Raw genomic sequence first — 19,946 nt, 5'->3', positions numbered from 1 at the left:
GATGGCGGAGAGTCAATCAGCGGCCGGACTGGGGGATTTCACATCCCTTGGTGGGGCCGCGTCTTTTGGCTCGGAACCCGAAACCCGGCGGCTGAGCGAGCTGCGAGTCATCGACCTGCGGGCTGAGCTCAAGCGGCGTAACCTGGACAGCGGCGGCAACAAGAGCGTCCTCATGGAGCGGCTGAGGAAGGTGAGACGAGGGGAGCGGCGTGCGGCCATCCGGGTCCTTTGTCTGGGGCGCTCTCGGCGCGTGCGCGCTCGGGGCCGGGCCCGGGGCCTACGGCGGGGCGGCCGTGAGGGGAGCGGGGCGGCCGTGAGGGGAGCGGGGCGGCCGTGAGGGGAGCGGGGCTTGCCGCTGCTGCCGGGCACCCGCGGGGTGCTGTGGGGCGCCGGCGTGTCCCCTGTGTTTCCGCCGCTGCAGAGCCATTGCCTTTGCGCTGTTTGGAGACTCTGCTCTGTTGTGTGGGCGCCCGTTCCGCCGCCCGCGCTCCGTCGCTGCTCTGGAGCGCGGCTCAGGTTGCACTGCTGGAATCTGAGATGGCCTCGGCCTTTCTGTCACTGCCTGACCCCGACGACCTCGCGTCCTTCCTCTGTTTACTCTCCAGTTCCCCCGGACACACACGCATGCCCTTTCCCCATCCCTTTTCTCGTGCTTCTCTGTGCTGTTCACATAATAGCTAAAGTTGGAAGGGATCACAGCGGGGCATCTACTCCAGCAGCGTTTTGTCCTCGAACCCATGGTACAGGGTTTTGTCCAGACAGTTCCTGAGTATGTCCAGTGACAGAGACTCCCCACCCTCCCTGGGCAATCTGTTCCAGAGCACACTCAGTGTCACAGTAAAGATTTTATCTTCCTATTTAGGTGAAACTTTCTGTGCATCAGTTTCTGCCTTAGTGCTTGGTGCTACCACACATGACCCGACTCCATCTCTCTGACCTCTCTGGAATGTATTCCCACACACTTCCATGAGGCCAGAACAGCACAGTCAGCCTTGGCCCCTTTATGGGTTCTAACAGGACTGCACATTGAGAAAAAACGCATGCACCTGAGCTCCTGTAAGAGTCTCTCCCAGTTTCATACCGTTAATGTGCCTGTCTACAGAGAAGGGAGTTTTGCTCCTTAGCTGTGGCTTGATTTGGCTGTGGGGATGTTTTCCACCCTCTTATTTAGTATTTCTGACAGTGATACAGCTGCCTGGCTATGTGACCTGAGCTCGGGAGAGACACCAGTGTTTCTGAAAAATCCTTACAAATGCAGTTGTGGTTAAACCACATGGCCACTTACTCAGGATGGGAGCTAGAAGTGGAAGGGTAAAAGGGAGAATAAATCTGTGGGGTTGTGATAAAGATAGTTTTATAACCTTGAGAAATGTAAAGGCAAAAAAAGACCAACACACATGAAAGAAATTATTAAAGCACACAAGAGAAACAAGCAATGTAAGAGAAAATAATTCCTTACTGTCAACCAGCTCAACTGATGCTGAGCCAGGTCCCAAGTAATGGCAGCCCCACCAGCATCCGCCAGTTTTATTCTGAGCACTGGAATATCCCTTTGGGCAGCTGTCCAGCTGTGTCTGTTCCTAATTCCTTGTGCCTCCTCTCTTGCTGTGGGGCAGAGTGAGGAGCAGGAAAAGCCTTGACATTGTGTAAACTCTGCTCAGCAATACCCAAAACTTCCCTGTGTTACCAGCCCTGTTCTCAGCACAAACTCCAACCACAACCCCCTGTCAGCTGCTGTGAAGGGAATCACCTGCCCCATCCAAAGCCAGTACAAATACACACCAGCAAATAACACAGTGGATATCATCCTGTCTCCAACAGGCCATTGAGGAGGAAGGAGGAGATCCTGATGAAATTCCTGTGGCCTCAGAGCTGACCACAAAGAAAATGCCAAAAAGAACTAGCAAAGGTACAGTGTCTGGACACTTGCAGTTCCACTGTCTGCATGGCACTAGAACTTGGCATACAAACTTGTTTTCTCCTATTGAATTAGTTTAATTTAAAAAAAAAGCTTTACCTTGTGGAAAATGGTAAAACTCTGTTGCATTAATGAGCAATAACAACTTCAGATGATAATATGACACCTGACTGTGTTTTATTACCAAGTCTTGGAACTTGAAGATGAAACTGTAGATTTGAAATTGCAGGTGTTTGTGACCATGAGTAAGAATTGTGTCAGGTACAGGGCAAGCAGCTGCAACCTCTATCATTATATTTCAATAAAGTATATTTAACTGTATATTGCTTCAAAATATTAAATATTGTACTTGTGTACATTTTTCTTGTGGCTTACTCGAGTTGCTCTCAGCTACTTTTTTAAAATACTTTCTGATGAGAAACAGGCTATTAAGCTGCTTCTTTTAAGACAGAGTGGCTAAAAATAGAAAAAGCTGTTGGCTTTGAATAGCAGTAGGAGTTTTGGGGTGACAGATGTGCATAAATGTGATTGGTATGTCCAAGATCTTGAAAGTGAACACTAATTCTCAAATCCCTTTAATTAAGGGAGATGTTTTTGTAACAGTCTTAAGGTGTTACTTTTAAATGGATTACCTAGAGGCTGTTGTGTCTCTTTAGGTATTGAAGTGTTGTGGAATGAAATTGTAGCTGTAGAAAAATACTGTAGCTTTAACAAAACACTGGGCTGCTTGTAGATGGTGCTCCTGTTTTTATGGAGTGGCAAGGTGACCTCAGTTACATCCAGACAGACCCACGCTCTCAATCAGCCTCTTAAGGATTACTTGTAACAAGTTGAGTGTTCACCAGATAATTCACCAAAGCTTAAACATATTACAAAACCTAGTGCTACATCTCACTGCTGTGATACTGTTTTCAGGAAGGAAGCCAGAAGAAGAAGGTGTGGAAGACAATGGTCTGGAAGAAAACTCCAGAGATGGGCAGGTAAGTGAAATCATGATTACAGTTACTAAGAATGTGCATCATGTAACCTGCAGTAAATACACATTTACCCTTTTTCTCTCTGTAGGAGGATATTGATGCCAATCTGGATACCTTGCAGGATATTGACATGATGGATATCAGTGTATTAGATGAAGCTGAAATAGATAACAGCAGTGCTGTAGACTGTGGAGAAGATTATAGTCCTGACAATATTCTCGATTCTCTGTCTGATAATAAAGATAATGTCGAAGCAGAAATGAAAGAGCTTCCTGATCAGCTAACAGAAAATGAGGTGAGTGAGCACAGCTCTTTGCAGTTTTTCAGAAGATATTTAATAGGGATGTGGGCACATGAACAAGGTATTTCAGTCCAGTAGAATATAGGACATGAATGTGATCTGGATTCTATTCCCCATTCACAGCTCTCATGTCCTGCTCTTATAAATGGTAAATATTCTTGAGGCTTGAAATGTTCTCAGTAGATGAGTCACCATCTTCCTTACCTTTCAGTATCATCTTTGCTTGCTGTGAAAGGAACCTGGAATTGAAAATGCTGTATTAGTTTGTGTATTCCCTGTTCCTGTTTATGTTATTTGTGATAAAGTATATATATGCATACAGCCACCCATCCAGGTATTTATACATAGAGAGAGTGAGAAAAATAAATTTTCAACTCAGGTAATTTGGATATCTTTTCTGCAGAAATAATGCTCTGGTTTAAGGAAATTGTGTTGTTCTGTTTTCTTCTAGAGATTGATAAAAGAAGAATTCTTATGTTGCCCTGTTCTGACATTGCCAGGCTTTTGACTTGGTTTTGAGAGCAGCTTGCAATGTCATTTGGAGACAGCACAGGGTTTATCCATGTGTCACATTCACTCCCCAGATATTACCCTTCTTGGATCCTTGTGGCTTTGTTTAATTTACTGTAGGTTGTTCACTCACCAAACAGAACAAATTCTCCTTCTTTACTGTCTGCATATCTGCTTCAACTTCTTATCATTTACCTTCTGTCACCTGAAAAGGGAGATTTCCTCAAAGCCTTTGTGTTTGATTGGTCTGGCAGTGCCACAGGACCCTTGGGCCCACAAAGTGTCAGAATCCTGTGCTGGGGCCCCTTCACTGGGCAGTCCCCTGGATCAGAGAGTGGTTCCAGTGCCCTGGGGAGTGTCACACAGTCAGAGCACAGCACAGAGCCCTGTCCAGGTCTTCTCACTGCTGGTGCCCTTGGAGGACTCACACTGAACCCTTTATGGAGTAACACCATTAATATCATAGAAAATTACAACACATTAAGGTTCCAGGTTGCTGGTGGTAGTATCTGTCTGCAAAAAAACCCCACCATGTTAACCTGCTTTAATTCCTGACAGAAGCTGGCTGGAGTTCATCATTCATCACACTTACAGTACAATTCTTACCCTCCAGGCATCCCTAAAGGGGAAAAGACAGGTTCAGACTGTTCCCTAACTTCTCCCCACTTTTAACTTACTTTAATGCTATTTACATTTAGGTGGAACTTGGATGTCTCTGGTTGTACATCCTGCTCAGTGGGGGGTCATGCCTTGGAGGGGGGTGACATCAGTGTGACATCTGAGGTGACCCTTGGCACAGAGCTGTGCATTCTGCTGGTTCAACAAGAAACCTTTCTTTTCCCTTGGTTGACAGCTGCCCTGTGGCTTATCAGCTACAAGGCACCACTGAGTCCCCCCTCTTGCAGGGGTTTCAGCAGAGCCTGGCTGTGGTGTCTGCAGCCCAACACACCAAACAAACACAAAGGCTTGGAGAGAATCTCCCCTTTCCTGGGACTGAACACAGAGTCATTGCAGCAGCATCCCCTTCACCTGAAAGGCAATTTTGTGGTGTTCTGTAGATTAACCTCACATAACAAATGAGTTTTGGTTGCATCTTACCCCCAGCTCTTTAAGAAGAAAGATTTTTGGGAAATGTTTTCAGTTTGGAAGAGTGTAAGCCTAAGTCAGCTTCATTTCTAACTTGTTATTTTCATTTAGAAACTAAAGTTAAAAAGTGGTAAAGTGAAAAAAACATGTTCAGTACCCACAGAAATGTGAAATAAGACTCTAAGAATAACTTTGAAATAGACAATGTCTTGTTGAATTAATTGGAAAAAGATGTTTAAATATCAGGTATGTTTACATGTTGCTCCTTATTTTTGGATCACACTCTGAAGTAGCATTGAGATCTGTCAAAAACTTCAAAATATTTCTGGTTTTCTTGAAAGGGAAAATTAAATACAGGTGTGTTATCCTTAAGCTGCTTTTGGTAAGAAATGCTTTCATTGCTTTCTTACTCTTTCAGGAAGATTATGATGAAATTGAAAACAATTTAGAAGCCTCCTCTTCTGATTTAATTGAAATGAAGGTAAACTGAAAATGTGGCTGTATTCTATAGTTATATGTTGTATTAATATTTACTCAGTTCTCATACTACAAAAAAGAAAATGTGAGCATGATATGAAATTGTAACAGAATCCAATTCATGACCTTGCTCAGCACAGTGTGTGAATTGAGGGTGCCCTGTGGTTTTTTCTCTACTTTTCAATCAGGTCTCAAGATTTCCTTCAATTTATGGCAGAAAAAACTGGTCTTGTACTGCAGATTTATTCTCTCTCCCACTATTATATCAAGTAGTAGCTGGGTTTGGTTTTTATTCTAATTGGTGTGGTGGTACACAAAGATACTTTATTGGTCTCTTTATAATTTGGAAGAATGCAGTTGTAGCTGATACTTTGATTTGGCTTTAATGTGTCAGAAAAGTTACCTGTATAAAGTACTCATTTCCAGTGGATGGTGAAAAAAAAGAGGTAAAATAGTAGATGAATTTGTTTAATTTTCAGTTTTGGGATTGGGCAGGGAGCTGTTACTATTCTGTGTTGGAACATACATTTTATAAAATCCTCATTCTGTGGTCTTTTTCTCCTAAACAGAAAATGGAGAAGCTACACTTGGAGCCAGGTACTGTTAAAGAAAAACATATTCCTCTCTTTTCAACTAATACTTTTTAAACCATTAACTATTAAAAAACCCAAGCAAACAAACATAATTTGCATTATTTTTATAATGGACAATCCAGATCATGCAGGGTCATAGAGATTGGAAACCCAATCATATCCCCAGATCTGTGAAGTGATGCTTGAAATACTTCCAGTGAAATGAAATGGTTTAAAAACCTGTTAAACTACATAAATGGATTTAGAGAAGTTTAATCACAGTTTTAAAAGCTAAATATTCTACTTGTAAACAGATCTTGTGATATTGCACACACCTTAACTCTGTTACTAAGTAGAGAGCAGTGAAAGCAGTAAAAAGATATTGTAGGGCATTAAAATGTAAAGATTAGTTACTGGATACAGAAGAAAGAAGAGAGTTTCTTCATGGAAATTTCATACAGATACTTTTCCCTTTCTGGACTGCAAACACACTCATGCACCATCAGAAGATGCCCAGTTCTCATGTTGGACTGTCTCTGCTAAAAGAATTTCACAGAAATTTAAAAATTGAACTCTCAGTGCCTTGATACGTTCAGTTAAGCATCTCGGACTCTGGAAGCTAACTAGAGAAGAAACAGAGCTGAACGATTTGCTGAAGAATATGAAGGCTGAGCCCGAAGTTTTTTGTAAAATCTGTGGGGGCATTTTTCTTGCCTGTTGAGGTGCTAGGGCTGATTTGGCAGGGTGTGAGAGAGCAGTTAGCGTGGTAGCTGTAACACTGTGTACACTAGGGTTTTCCAATCTCTGTGTAGCTTAGCAGTTCTCTTGGTGTTAGTGTGGCAGCCATGCCAGTTCCACATTTGTGATTGCTGTATTTCCCTGGTGATTAAATCTTGTGCCATTCTATTCCTGTTAAATCCGTAGAAAATGAGAAAATACTCGACATTTTGGGGGAAACTTGTAAATCTGAGCTACTTAACGAAGAACCTCCCGAAGCGGAGCGGCCGCGTGCGCAGGAAGCCAGTAACGCGGGGCCAGGCAAGAGGCTGGCTGAGGAAGAGGACGCTCTCGCTGCCGCTCAGCTGGAGGAAGATGCTTTAGCTTTGGACAGCAAATCGGCCCAAGCTTTGGCAAGGAAGGAAGCAAAGCGTTTAGTGGTAGCAAAAGGGGAGACAAGTGAACAGAGCCCCGAGGAAGAGGCCCCGGACTCTGAAGGTGTAGTGGTAGAGACCCTAAGCGATCAGAGTAGCAAACGCTCCCAAGGCCTGGAAGCCTCTAGTGGGGAGACAGCGGAGAAAGGCGCAGGTGCCGAAGCCAGAGCTAGCAAAGAAGATGGCAAGAGAGCAGAAGACAAAGCTAATTCTGAGGAATCTTCCCCTGCCACTAAAGAGTCCTCAGCCAGTGAGGGCGGTGATCAGAAAAAGAGGTTTGTTTTTTCTCCGTTCTAGACCAGATGCTATCTTTTATCATTGGTCCTTAAGTGATGCGAATAAGCTGTTTCCTCAATTGGCCTCCGAGACTGATGAAATTGTAGCCTATTCCTAAAGGTCTCTTTTATTTCTCCATGTGCAGATATTTTTATTTTTTTTAAACGCAGTGGGTTTGATTTCTTTCCTTCATCAACCTTCAAAGGTTGTTTTCCCCAAATTACTCTTATTTGTAATCATCTTCTTAATGTAAGTCTGTTTAAGAATCTGACTTCGTTATTTCTTGTCAGATTTCTTAAATCCAGTATACAAAGGTGTGTTTTCGTTTGCAACATATTTTCTGGTAGGTATTTAATTTTAGCTTTTTTAATAATTTATATTTAGTCACTTTTCTTTCTGACTTGAATAATGTGGTGTTTTGTCTTTAGCCCTGTTGAGGAGGACAGAGATACAAAGATAATCTCAAAAGATGAGAAAGGTATGTTTGTTTTCGGATGTAAAGCTTCCATCATTGCTTGGATAGCTGTTTTTCTTGGATGGGTTATTTCAGTAGAAATTGATTGCAATCTTTGCACTTGTTAAATAACACAAATTCACCTCTTTCTGCATTTTCTTATTAATATAAAAATAAGTATTTTCCTTTTATGCATTTTTCAAAACGTGTGCATTGCACTGTTGTGTTTGTATCTTGATTTTTGAAGGTTGATGTTAACACATGGCAATTATGCCTTTTTTGGCACTGGAGATGCCCACTAACAGCTGTTAGTGAGTCAGAAACCTTTTGCAATTGTGTTTGCTTTACTATACACTTGGAATTCTCCTTCCCATCTTCTGTTTTGCTGAAGTAATTTGGGATCCAGTGTTCACATATTTAAGTACCACAAATATTACAGCTTAATGTTGTCTTGAAATTTTCTTGATTTTATTAAATCTTTGTCCACACAGATCCTATCTATGGTGCATCATAAGCAAGAAGAAAATATTTTGATCAGTGTCAGATGCTTTCATGCTTCTTGCTTTTAACACAGCAGGTGGCTGAGTCTTTGCAGCTCACCCCACCTCTCTGTTCTCTTCTGCCTGCCCAGGGCAGAAAATTTAGATCTGACTGTTACCATTCTTCTTAGGTGCTGCTGGCAGGTATTTCAGCACTTTTAAAGTGTGGAAGTTCCAGCAATTCCTGTAAAAATCGAGAAACTCTTTATGAGGTCTGACTGCCAAATGGACAGGAGGAATTAGGTTGGTTTTAATTGGGTTTTACAACCCTGACTCACCTCTCTGTCAGCTGCTTTTTCCAAGATCCTGGGCCAGACTTTGCACCAGCTGCTGGAACTCCCTTGTTAGGGTGAATTTACCTCTTGCTTCCAGTCTGTAATCTCCAGTTCTCTTATTGCAGAATATTCCAAGGAGTTCTCTGTGCATGCTGTCCTTTACCTAAGGACTTGAGTGTATTGTTTTTGTGGACTGAGAAAAGTCTTCTCTGAGTTTGCTTTCAGAGCAGCCTTCAGGAACTTGGGTGTCTGAAACCACCTTGCTCCTGCATCCCTCTCTGCAGTGGATGTGCTGTGTTCCATAATGTTCCATGACATTTGTTTTATTCATGTTCTGGCTTAGTGAAGAGCAGGGGTGAGAGGGAGCTGCTTGACTCTGTAACATTGCCTGCAGAGCAAAGTGACTGAGCCAGAAGAAACCTTAACCACCATATACAAGTCAGTTCTGCCTCATACATTGTTCTTTTCCCCCCTGTATGAAAGGATTTTATTTAGTATGAGGAGTTTTCTATATTCTATGCAGTAATTCTTAAAAATATTGTCAACAAGAGTGCGGAAGAAAAATTATGAGCTCGCCTTGGTGGATTTGGCTATCAGTGGTTGCACATCTAAAAGATGTCTCCAGTGTTGATGGTTGGCTCCCAGCACCTGCATTGTTCTTGTTTCTAAGTTAAATATTTTCCAGTCCCAGTATTTCTATGTCTTAAAAGTGCAGAACTATTACAGGAGCACTTTTTAAAGTCCTATGGGAGGGCAAAACCTGGAGACATTAAGAGTGATCAATCCTTAATCAAAAAGGACATTAACATGGTTTTAAAAATCTTAAATTCATCAGTAGAATAGCAGAAAAGAGAAAAACAAGCACTTTGTTCTTTCTCCAGGATTCTGGTGCCAGAGTAACTGCTGGTAGTAATTTTGAAATTGTACAAATGTGTGGAGTAAAAGCATCAAAAGCTTTGGATCAGCTTTTTAAAACACCAAGACAGTGCATGTCCCATGTATTTGTGTGCATGACACACCTTTGTCCATGCACTTCTGAGATAAGTGATGGCAGGTGTATGCTCACCTTTATAAAAAAACTCAACTTTTTGGGGTGTTTTTGTGAGAGATTGGTACAAATCACTGCATAGTAAATATTAATAACTGTGCTCTCAGTTACTTGTGCCAGTGACTGAAATGATCAGGAAATAGAAGATGGAAAGGCATTCAAATAAAATAGCATTTTGGAAAGGTTCTGGGGAAAATTACTTCCCTTGATGAAAGAGGTTCTGTAAAATTCCATATATTACAAAAACAAAAAAAAAAAAAACAAAAAAACCTAAAACAGAAGTGTGGAAGCAGGGAGCTGGAGTGAAACCCATTCACTGAGGCCTTGGAACTGCCCAGACTGACAGAAGGACAGCACAGAAATTCCAAAGGAGACTGGAAACAGAATCCTTGTGTAAATGCTTCATGCAAACACTGAACCTTGGACTTCAGTTCCCTCTTTAATCACTTGATGTTGGCTGTTCAGACAAGTTCATTAGCATTTATTAAATCACCTTTTAGCAGACATGCAGACTTGGCCAGGTGTTCTGGAATCCCTAACTCCTGCAGCTGAGGTCAGATATATCATACACATATATCCATATCCCAACTGTGCATCTCTGTGGGCAGAAACAGAGACATTTCCTTGGTTTCTGGGTGGTGAATGGCTTTCCTTGAGAGGAATTCTGCATCCCATCATCATTCCCTTAGACTTGGGATAAAAAGAAAAGATGTGGGCACACATGGAGTGCAGACACAGTTCCTACAGCTCTTACAGGGCTTCTGTAAGTTACTGGAATCTATCCTGGCACATTTTGAAGGGTCTCAGTTAATTCAGAGGTGCCCTAATCCAGTTGCTTTCTTGGAGAATGATATAAAATATTGATTATTAGAACCTGTAGTTCCACCCAAATTTTTGGACTTATAATGCTCCTTACCTTCAGCAAAGCAAATCATGGGAGGAGAATCACACAATGCATTTCACTTGCTCTGTGATTTTAAAAAATTAAAGATTTATGATCCTGCTCTGTTTTAATTCACATAATGATTCAAGTAATTAATCCCAATAATTAGGATTTGGGGTATGTTGTGGTTTTGTCTGTTTGTTTTCCCAACTAGGTCGCAGTGCTAGCAGTTCTGGTAGAAACTTTTGGGTGAGTGGATTGGCTTCCACCACCAGAGCTACAGATCTGAAGAATCTGTTTAGCAAATATGGGAAGGTAAGGGGTTCTTTTTAATGTTTTTTGGTTTTATTTTGGTTTGTTTGAGACTGTGTTAATAAGACTTTTTAAACTCATCACTGAAAGTGCCCATGAAAGGAATCCAATTATCCAAAATATTCTGGGATATAAAGGAAAAAATCACTGAAGTACACACTGAAATGTGTATTATTCTATTGTTCAGAATATATAAAAATAAATATAAAATCGCATTTGTGGTTCTTTATTTGAAATAATCAATAATTGTTTACACACACTTCTGTGCTGAAGTGTGGTGTCTTCACCTGCTGAAAATCCACAGTCAGTTGTGAATTTAGTGCTTATTAAAGATTTCCTTAGGACTAAGTAAAATATGCAGTAATTTAATGGTTTTTAAAGATTTCCTTAGGACTAAGTAAAATATGCAGTAAATGTTGAGACAGAATGACTGGGGACTATCTTAGGAATTGCCTTAGTAACTTAAATTTTAATTTATCAGGAGCTGGCAATTCCTTTAAAAACACTTGTTGGATAGTTTGGGATAGGGGGAGGTGCTGTTTGGTTTTGCAGGCAGGGGAGATCCTGCAGCTGCTGTTCAGGACAGACAAAATGTCAAATCTCCCTCTCAGCTGGAAAATTAAAAGAGTTCAGTTAAAGGCTGATAGCAGAGCCATCAATAAGGATTTTTATCAGACCTCTGAGGCCTGTTTAGAGATTACTACCAGCAAACTGTGTGTGCTGACAATCAGCCATTGGATGTTTTACTGATAAAAATACCCTGGAACTTAAATATGACTTTACAAATAGGTGCAAAAATGGATTAATTGTAGCACAGCTTGGAGTTTGAAAGTCGTGGGACTGGTAAAACCTTTTTGATGCTCCTTGTAATGCAATACTTCGTTGATTTGCTTCCATCTGGTAACCTGAAATGTTGATCATAGAGATGCACCACAAAATTTTAAATGTAATTAAAAAGTAGACAACAGCCAACATAGTATTTGACTCTAGATGGATGCCATGGTACCCTTTAGTCATTTAAATAAAATATTGTTTTTTTCTTCAGGGTATTAGCAGAGGCAGAGCTTCCTGGAAGTAAATGTACTTGTGCAATAAAGCAAATGCTCAGAAGTAGGTTTTTTATTCAGCTGTACTTTTAAACATCACTCCTGAAATCTGATTGATTTCTGTATTACAAAGTGAGCTGTATTGAATATCTGAGCAAATATAAATTCCATTTGTGTGACTTTTTCCAGCTCTAGTTTTTGGGGAAACTTCCTGTTTTTTAAGGATTGAAGATAACATTGTTGATCTGCCTCAGCAATGACATATAAACATTTTTTGAAGGGAAGGTGGCAATTGGCAGTTGAGTGTTAATGTGGAAATTTGCTAAAAAATATGTATTGGTTTTTAATATTTGATACTAAATCAAAGTGGTGCCTTTAAAAAAATTTTATTGTCACGCTGAAGTCTTTCTCTGGAAAATAATTCAATCTCTAGCTCTCACCTCTTGGTCCAGCTTTTGTAGCATTCCACTGGTAACAGAAACACGGATGGCTCCTTTTGTATTTGTTAATCTTTCAAAACCACAACTTTCCTGCATGGCAATGACCAGGAATTAAAAAGAGCAGGAGTGGAGCTTGTAGTTCTTGCTGTTTAACCTTGAGGACTTGTCACATGGAGAATAATTCCTGGTTTTTATTTGGGAAGGTGGTGGGGGCCAAGGTGGTGACCAACGCTCGCAGTCCTGGCGCTCGCTGCTACGGCTTTGTCACCATGTCCACAGCTGAGGAGGCCACCAAGTGCATCACCCACCTGCACAAGACAGAGCTGCATGGCAAGATCATTTCTGTGGAAAAAGTGAGTAGTGGGCCTCAGAGATACCGAGTTGCCAGCAGATTGTGCAAATGATCGAGGCCACATTCTCAGCTGATGATGTGCAAAATGAATTTCAGGCAAAAAATGAACCCGCTGGGAAGAAGACAAGTGAAAAAAAAGAGAGTGAAGCAAAGAGAGAAACAGTCAGTGAGAGGTACTGTGTTAAAAATTCTACCAAAGGTGTTTTGCTGTTCTTCAGTCTGTGTTGATGTCAGGAAAATAAAGTTGCAGTAAGAATTTCTGTGGCAAGCATTCAAAACGAGGAGTACATGGATTTTTTCATAGACTTTGGTTGATGTTCAGTGCCTAAATTAAAATGTTTCTCTTGTGTGCTTTAAAGTAGGCATTGGGAAGTTGCATTTTCAAGCACTCCTTTTAATTTGAGGTTTAGTAATGACTGTGGGGCTTTCATGTCTTAAATGTGTAGGAGGAAAGACCAAGGGAATTTTGGTCTGTGTGTTACTGTTTCTTCATTACCTTGTGTCATTGGAGTGGGGTTTCCTCCAAGACCCAAACAGCTACAACAGAGTTGTCCAAGATCTGTTCCCAGATCATATTCCTCTTGAGCAATGTGTTCTTCCTCACTAGCATTGCTGAAAGTAACTGAAAGAGGCACTAAGAGAGTGAATTAAACACCTTTAAGAGATTTGCCTTCTTGAATTATCTTCTTGAGGCATAACTTCTATTAAATACTGATTGCTGAGAATGTTTTGCTATTATTTCACCCAGTTACCTGACAAAAATGGTTCATTGGCATGTTGTGTAAGAAACTCTGGGCATTAAGCACATGGTGGTGTGAATTTGTCTTCATTATTCCAGTTGAGAGCCTGAATCCTGGCCAAGTTTGTTGACTACTGCACAGGATGGTCTGAATATCTTGTTTTATGGTGCAGGAAGTTGTGGAAGGAAATGTTTGGAAATCTAATTTTGATTGTTATCACATCAGAGTTCTACTTTGTTGCTGGCATTTCCTTTGAATTTTCTTTTCTCTCAGTCTGTATTAATCTAATCTGTGTCAATATCTATCTACAGACCTGGTGGTGCTAAAAGGGATGAGAAATCTGACCAAAAAGATGATTCTAAAAAGACAGAAGATAAAGATGAAAAAGAAAAAAAAGATAAAGATGACCAGAAATCTGGTTCATCAGATCAGCCTAAAACTGTAAAATCAGGTAATTTGGCTGTTGGTTTTTTATACAGCTATTTTAATGTAGGAGTATTTAATTGCAGGTAGTTCTTTCCAAAGATATAGTCTAGGATTTCTTCAGATTCTTATTTGGAAATCCAGAATGGATAAGGGGAAGGGGAGATGTTTGACATTGTGCAATCCTTTAAAGAAGTAGCTGGATTAGGTGGAGTGAAATAATTGATTTTGAAGAGAGGGTTAAATGCCCATTCTCACATTTTAGAGAACAGAACTTCTGGTGTAGCAATGAGTGATGTAGGTCATGTAGTTTGATTGTTTCTTTCCACTTGTGATTTGTTTAGGAAGTAAAGGAACAGAGAGAACAGTAGTCATGGATAAATCCAAAGGAGAACCTGTTATTAGTGTGAAAACATCCACTACATCAAAGGACAGAGTGAGTGATGCTTCTGCATGGGAAACACTTTCCTTAGAAACAGACCCTGAATCCTGCCTGGCATTGTAAACCCACACTTGTCTTGCCAGTTTGTCCAATTCGAGTTTCTATAACATGGTTTTAATTAGTAAAATACCTTTCCTTTGGCTGAAATCCTGTCAAACAAATGGGACAAGATATTACTGTATGAATATATGGTGTCTGTAATGGTAAAAAAGAACAGCTTTGGGAAAAAAACAGGGACCAAGCTTTGAGATTTGAACTGTACAGATGGAAACAGAGCTCAGAGGAGTGTTTGTGATGGTTGTCCTTTAATAAATTAAAGTTTCTCTTTTAAACACAGAGCGTTAAGAGCCAGGACCGCAAATCAGAGAGCAGAGAGAGACAAGGGATTGTCCCCTTTGACAAAATCAAAGCACAGCGGAAAATGAGGGAGGCAGAGCAGCGCCGGTAAGAGCAGCACTGACCCTGGGTGGGCTCTTTCCCTAAAATAGATGTCATTTGCATTTTAAGTAAAATAAGAGAAAAAGGCCTTCAATTTTTTTCCCCACTTGTAACTTGGTTATATTTTTATGGGTATCTACGGAACTTAATGTAGGTCTTTAATTATTTTTTGGTGGGGCTTTTTCTTTGTTTTCATATGTTTAATAGGTTTCATGATGTTTAAAGGCATAATTGCCATCCTTCAAATTCCTTACTAGAACTGTGACCTGAAGTTCATATTCTCCACACATTAAAACTTCTATTTCTCACCTAAAAGTAGTCAGGTTGAACAGGAGGAAAATGCTTTTGTTGTTTGTATTGAAGAGGAAAATGTTTCACCCTTGTTATTAAATCCTGAGCTTTAGTGGAGTTATTATCCACCATACCATCCTGCCTTTCTTCACAGAAATAAAATATCCTTCACAGGTACTTCATTTCAGTATAAAAAATGAACTGTGGACATTTGGATCAGATTCTCCTGACCATATAGAAGCATTTATTGGCATTTCAATTCAGATTCTCCTCACCATATAGAAGTGTCTGTAGGCATTTGAATTCAGATTCTTCTGACCATATAGAATTATCTGTTGGCACTTGAATTCAGATATAGAAGTGTTTGCCCCCAGGGATGGGTTTTGTGGGAGTTGTTTGTTCAGTCTCTAAATGAATTTGTGTGTACACTGAGTGTCTTCCCTCGGATGAGGCAAGTTTGCAGCCACTGTGGTTTTAATTTTTAACACTCTTTTAACTTCCTTTCTTTGTTGAAGCATTGATGTGTAACTTCTGTCTCTGCTCAAACAGCACGCGGGAGCGCCGGGAGCGGCAGCAGCACCTCCAGACCATCCGTGAGAGGGAGGAGAGGGAGAGGCTGGAGATTGCTCGGGAGAGACTGGAAATTGAAAGGCAGCGCCTGGAACGGGAGCGGATGGAGAGGGAGAGGCTGGAGAGGGAGAGGATGCACATCGAGCACGAGAGGAGGAGGGAGCAGGACCGGATCCAGCGCGAGAGGGAGGAGCTGCGGCGCCAGCACGAGCAGCTGCGCTACGAGCAGGAGCGGAGATCTGCCATGAGGAGACCCTATGACATAGATGGCAGGTAAAGCCACCAAATCCTGCTGATGCCAGTGGGAAATGGCCCTGCCAGCTTCTGTCTCATCTGGCTGGACTGGAAAAAGCCATAGACATGTTCTCAGCAGTTGCTGGTTGCATTGAGATGGTCATGTTTAATGGGCCAAGTTTTTCAACACTCTTCTAAACTTACAGTAACATCATTATTATAAGCCGCACCTTTTTGACTAAAATTTTTGTCCAAACCCGGGGTACAGCTTATATATGGACAAAGAACAAAAAGTTGCTGTTTTAGTTTGGAGGACAGGTGTCTGCTGAGAAAGGCAGGAGCTTCTCTTTGAAATGGAGAATGTAAACCCCCCCCCTCCAAATTATTATAATTTTGAAATCAAGGGGCTTTCAGGCAAAGATATGGGAATTAGGAATAACAGTTCTTTACTAGGGAAATTAAAATAGAAATACAGCACTACAAAGAAACAAACCCCAAGCCCTGACACAGTCAGAGTACAACCTGACACCCATCAGGCAGGGTGTTGGCAGCAGTCCCATTCCATGGTGGCTGCATCCTCCTGCAGTGACAGATGTGGCTCAGTTGGAGCAGTGCTCCTGTACAAGGTGCAGTTTCCCTCGGGAGGTCCAGTAGTGATGTGGAGGAATCCGGTTTTCCTCTGGAGTCCAGTGGAGAAAGGGCTCCCTTAGTGTCCCAAACCTCTGTTTTTATCTTGGTAAGAAATGTTGGGCTCTTCCCCCTGGCTGGAGCAACTCCCAATGGGATGCAGTAATTTTATCAGTCCCACAGTGGGACTCAATGGCCATGAGCAGAAAATGACTCCTGGAGGAAGGATGGGTTGTGAAAAGATAAAGAACAATGCCCTGCCTGGTTTCAATGGATGACCCATTAGCAGAATATCTCCCACAGAGATCAGGATCACTGCCCCCACCCTCAACAGATGGTGATAGAACAGATACCTTTTATCACCCTGTATTGTAAACCAAGACACCAGAGGTGCAGCTTATAATCGTGAAATGACTGTAATTGCCTTTCCTTTGGTTTAGAAGGAGGAACAGTATCAAAAGGCATTATCTGGGCTGAAAGGAGTTTGTTGATTCTTTCAGGAGGGATGATCCATACTGGCCAGAGGCAAAACGAATGGCCATGAATGACAGGTACCACTCAGACTTCAGTCGCCAGGATCGCTTCCACGACTTCGATCACAGGGACCGTGGGCGTTACCAGGAACATTCAATAGACAGGTTGGTGTCTTACCTCCACTGCTGCCTGAAAAGACAGAAATATGTACTTAGTGTGCTTGGTTTGCATTTTATTTTTCACATGCTGTTTAGTGTCTGTGGACTTTCTCTTCCAAAACCATGAAAAGATCTGTGCCGTGGTTAAAGCTTCTGGCAGGCTTGGTCAGAGTGTTTTTGCAATGCTGTTTCACATATTTGTAGGATTCTGAAAAACTTCAAAATAATATTGTAGGCACCTAGAATTTTAACAAGAATATTTTGGTTTATACGTTGGGATTAACTGGGTTTCCCAGGAATCCAAAGTGTGTCACATTTTCCATGTGTTGCAGCTCTTTATGCTTTTGGTGGATAATGTGGCACGATGTAGGAGCAGGATTTTTCATCTGTGTTGTTAAATAAATGGATTTTTATAGACTGCTTTGTGTTTTACTATCACAGTCTGATTCTAATTGTCTGTTTCTAGGAGAGATGGATCCAGAACAATTATGGGAGATCGGGATGGACAAGTGAGTTGCTTTGTAGAGCTTCAGAAATATCTTTGCATCTTATAACCTGGTTTCCTATAGTAAGTGTGTCAGATTACATTTCAGTAGTTGAGAATTACATGATATCTACCAAAGTGTATTGGAATAATCACATTATCTTGTTTACTTCAATAAGATGAAATTGAATTCAAATATTTATTATAAAAGTTGGATGTAGGTATTCTGATAGAAATCAAAGCAAGTGAGTTGTGTCAAAATACAATACTCCAAAAGAGTGCATGGAAGAGGCAAAGGTTCAAAGTACAAATTCATTCTATGGGGTTTCATGGCAATAACAGCTGAACTGCAGAGATGTTTGTGTTTGAGGGCTGGGGAAAGACCTTCAGGGCTCTTTCAAGCAGTGACAGATGAATTTTGGGGAGTCATAGACTCCTCAGTGGCTTTTACTGTGGGGTTTGGAGGGACCTGGATGGACTGGAGGGTTGGGCTGATGGGAATATCCTGAAGGTCAAGAGCAGGAAATGCAGAGTCCTGGGCTGATCTTACCAGTGTGCATTGATAACTGATGGGATGTGGAAAGGGTGTAAACCAAGTGCCACTCAGTGGTGTCCATTGACAAGAGTCAGCACAAACTGAAACACAAATCTATCTGAAGAGGATTCAAATCCCCTTTAACTGGGAGCACTGGAACAGGTTGCATGGAGAGCCTGGGAAGATCCTCCAAACCCACTGGGAGACTCTGCTGGGAAAGCCTTGAGTAGATGTCAGGAGCTCCCTTCCCTCCCAGCTGATTGTGAGATGCAGAAATAGGAGCTGAGCAGCTTGAAGCAGTGAGAGGGGTGTGTGTGCAGCCCTGAGAGAGCTCTGTGCCTTGCAGCATTACCCAGACGAGCGGCACGGCGGCCCCGAGCGGCACTCGCGGGACTCGCGGGAGAGCTGGGGCAGCTACGGCTCCGACAGGAGGATGAGTGAGAGCAGAGGGATCCCCCCCCAGTCACGGTCAGTACTGAAAGCACCTCCTCCTCTGCACCTGAGGAGCATTGCCACATGGCAGATTTTTTGGAAGTTGTTCTTTTCTTTCCAGCTTTCACCAAAGGTGTGTTGTATGGACTGCAGATGATTTGATGCCTTGTGCACCTGATTTTTTTTAATAAGTTCACATCAATGCTTTTTATTAATTTTAACTAACATTCCTATCAAAGCTTGCTATTTTCAGGATAGTGGTCCTCCCCCAATATCTTACTTATTTGTCATCTTAGTTGGATTGAGCAGAAATATTCTGAGATCTTACTTAACAGATAGCAATATGAAGATAAGATTCATACGAGCCTTAGTAAAGCATTTGAGGAAGTTTGTGACTTAGATTCAAATATAAAAACCGTTTCATGTGCTGTGGCTCGTGTGAGAAGATGGGAATTTCATGTTTTTACAGGGATGGACGTGACTGGGGAGATCACAGTCGGAAGTTTGAAGGGCACCAAGATCGTTCCTGGCAGAGCAGCGTGGATGGAGGGATGATAGGACGGGATCATGAGAGATGGCAAGGTATGGTTCTTACACAGCTCCTTAGCTGTGCTGTGTGAAGAAATTAGAGACATTTCCCTTGAAGAAAAACTCTTGCTGTGGATATAAAGGAAGCATTTGAACTCTCTTTTAGGTGGTGGTAGAGGCAGACCTGGCCATGTGATGCATCGTGGAGGCATGTCAGGGTAAGAACTTTAAAAGGAGCAAAGTGTTTGTTCTCCTGTTAAGGGAAATTTCTTCTATTTAAATTTGCCAAAGAAACATTTTATGGGAGTATCAGTTGTCTAATTTGTTACTTAAATGTCAAGAATTATTAAAATATCCCCATAGTTTTTATGTAGTGCATTTTAAGGAAGAGTGAAAACAAAAACAACACCCATTCAAGCAACCTGACTATACCAGCATGAGAGAATCCTAAATGTCTGAATCCCTTTGCAGGCGTGGCAGTTTCATGCAGGGTGGCAATCAGAGTCAGATCATGCACGGAGGAGGAATGCAAGGAGAAGGATTTGCTGGCCAGGACAGGGCAAACAGACCGAACGATCCTCGGTTCAACCGTCGCTACTGATTGTGTTTGGTTTTTAATGCAAGGTGGCAAGTGAAACAGATCTGTTACCCAGGGTTACCATTAATTGTAACTTATGGGCTACTGTAAGTGTAATTTTTTTTAAGCTGCTGCCATATTATGTCACTCAATCCAATGTGAACTCATTTGTTTTGTAAGGTGTTGTTCATATCCCATTTTAAACTGTTTGTTAATGAAGCATTCCATTTTCCATAAATAAACGCCAGTTTACAGTTACTTGCTTTGTTTCAGCAGCCCCTGTCAAACAGATTTCTTCAGCTGTGTGTTAAACCATAGCTTTGTTTCAAAGATGAAGTGTCAAAATGCCTTACAGGTGTCCCTTTGCACTCCCAGA

General features: G+C 41.5%; 1 protein-coding gene across 1 annotated transcript; it reads left to right on the top strand.

Annotated features, from left to right (window-relative positions):
* The first annotated feature begins 1 nt into the window (after position 1).
* Positions 2-19,828, top strand: LOC117008266 (scaffold attachment factor B1-like). Its single transcript, XM_033081946.2, has 21 exons — positions 2-190; positions 1,822-1,909; positions 2,834-2,898; positions 2,984-3,190; positions 5,211-5,273; positions 5,839-5,866; positions 6,766-7,267; positions 7,697-7,746; positions 10,682-10,782; positions 12,469-12,618; positions 12,714-12,790; positions 13,669-13,808; positions 14,125-14,216; positions 14,560-14,666; positions 15,501-15,794; positions 16,883-17,020; positions 17,481-17,523; positions 18,380-18,501; positions 18,935-19,047; positions 19,160-19,211; positions 19,465-19,828. The coding sequence occupies exons 1-21, from the start codon at positions 2-4 to the stop codon at positions 19,592-19,594; spliced, it is 2,751 nt and encodes a 916-aa protein (XP_032937837.1). The 3' UTR covers positions 19,595-19,828.
* Positions 19,829-19,946: the final 118 nt, after the last annotated feature.

The sequence above is a fragment of the Catharus ustulatus genome, chromosome 29 (assembly GCF_009819885.2).
Source record: "Catharus ustulatus isolate bCatUst1 chromosome 29, bCatUst1.pri.v2, whole genome shotgun sequence".
In the NCBI taxonomy this organism is placed as follows: domain Eukaryota; kingdom Metazoa; phylum Chordata; class Aves; order Passeriformes; family Turdidae; genus Catharus; species Catharus ustulatus.
Note: the sequence above shows the minus strand (reverse complement) of the source record. Positions and strands in the feature narration are given on the sequence as shown.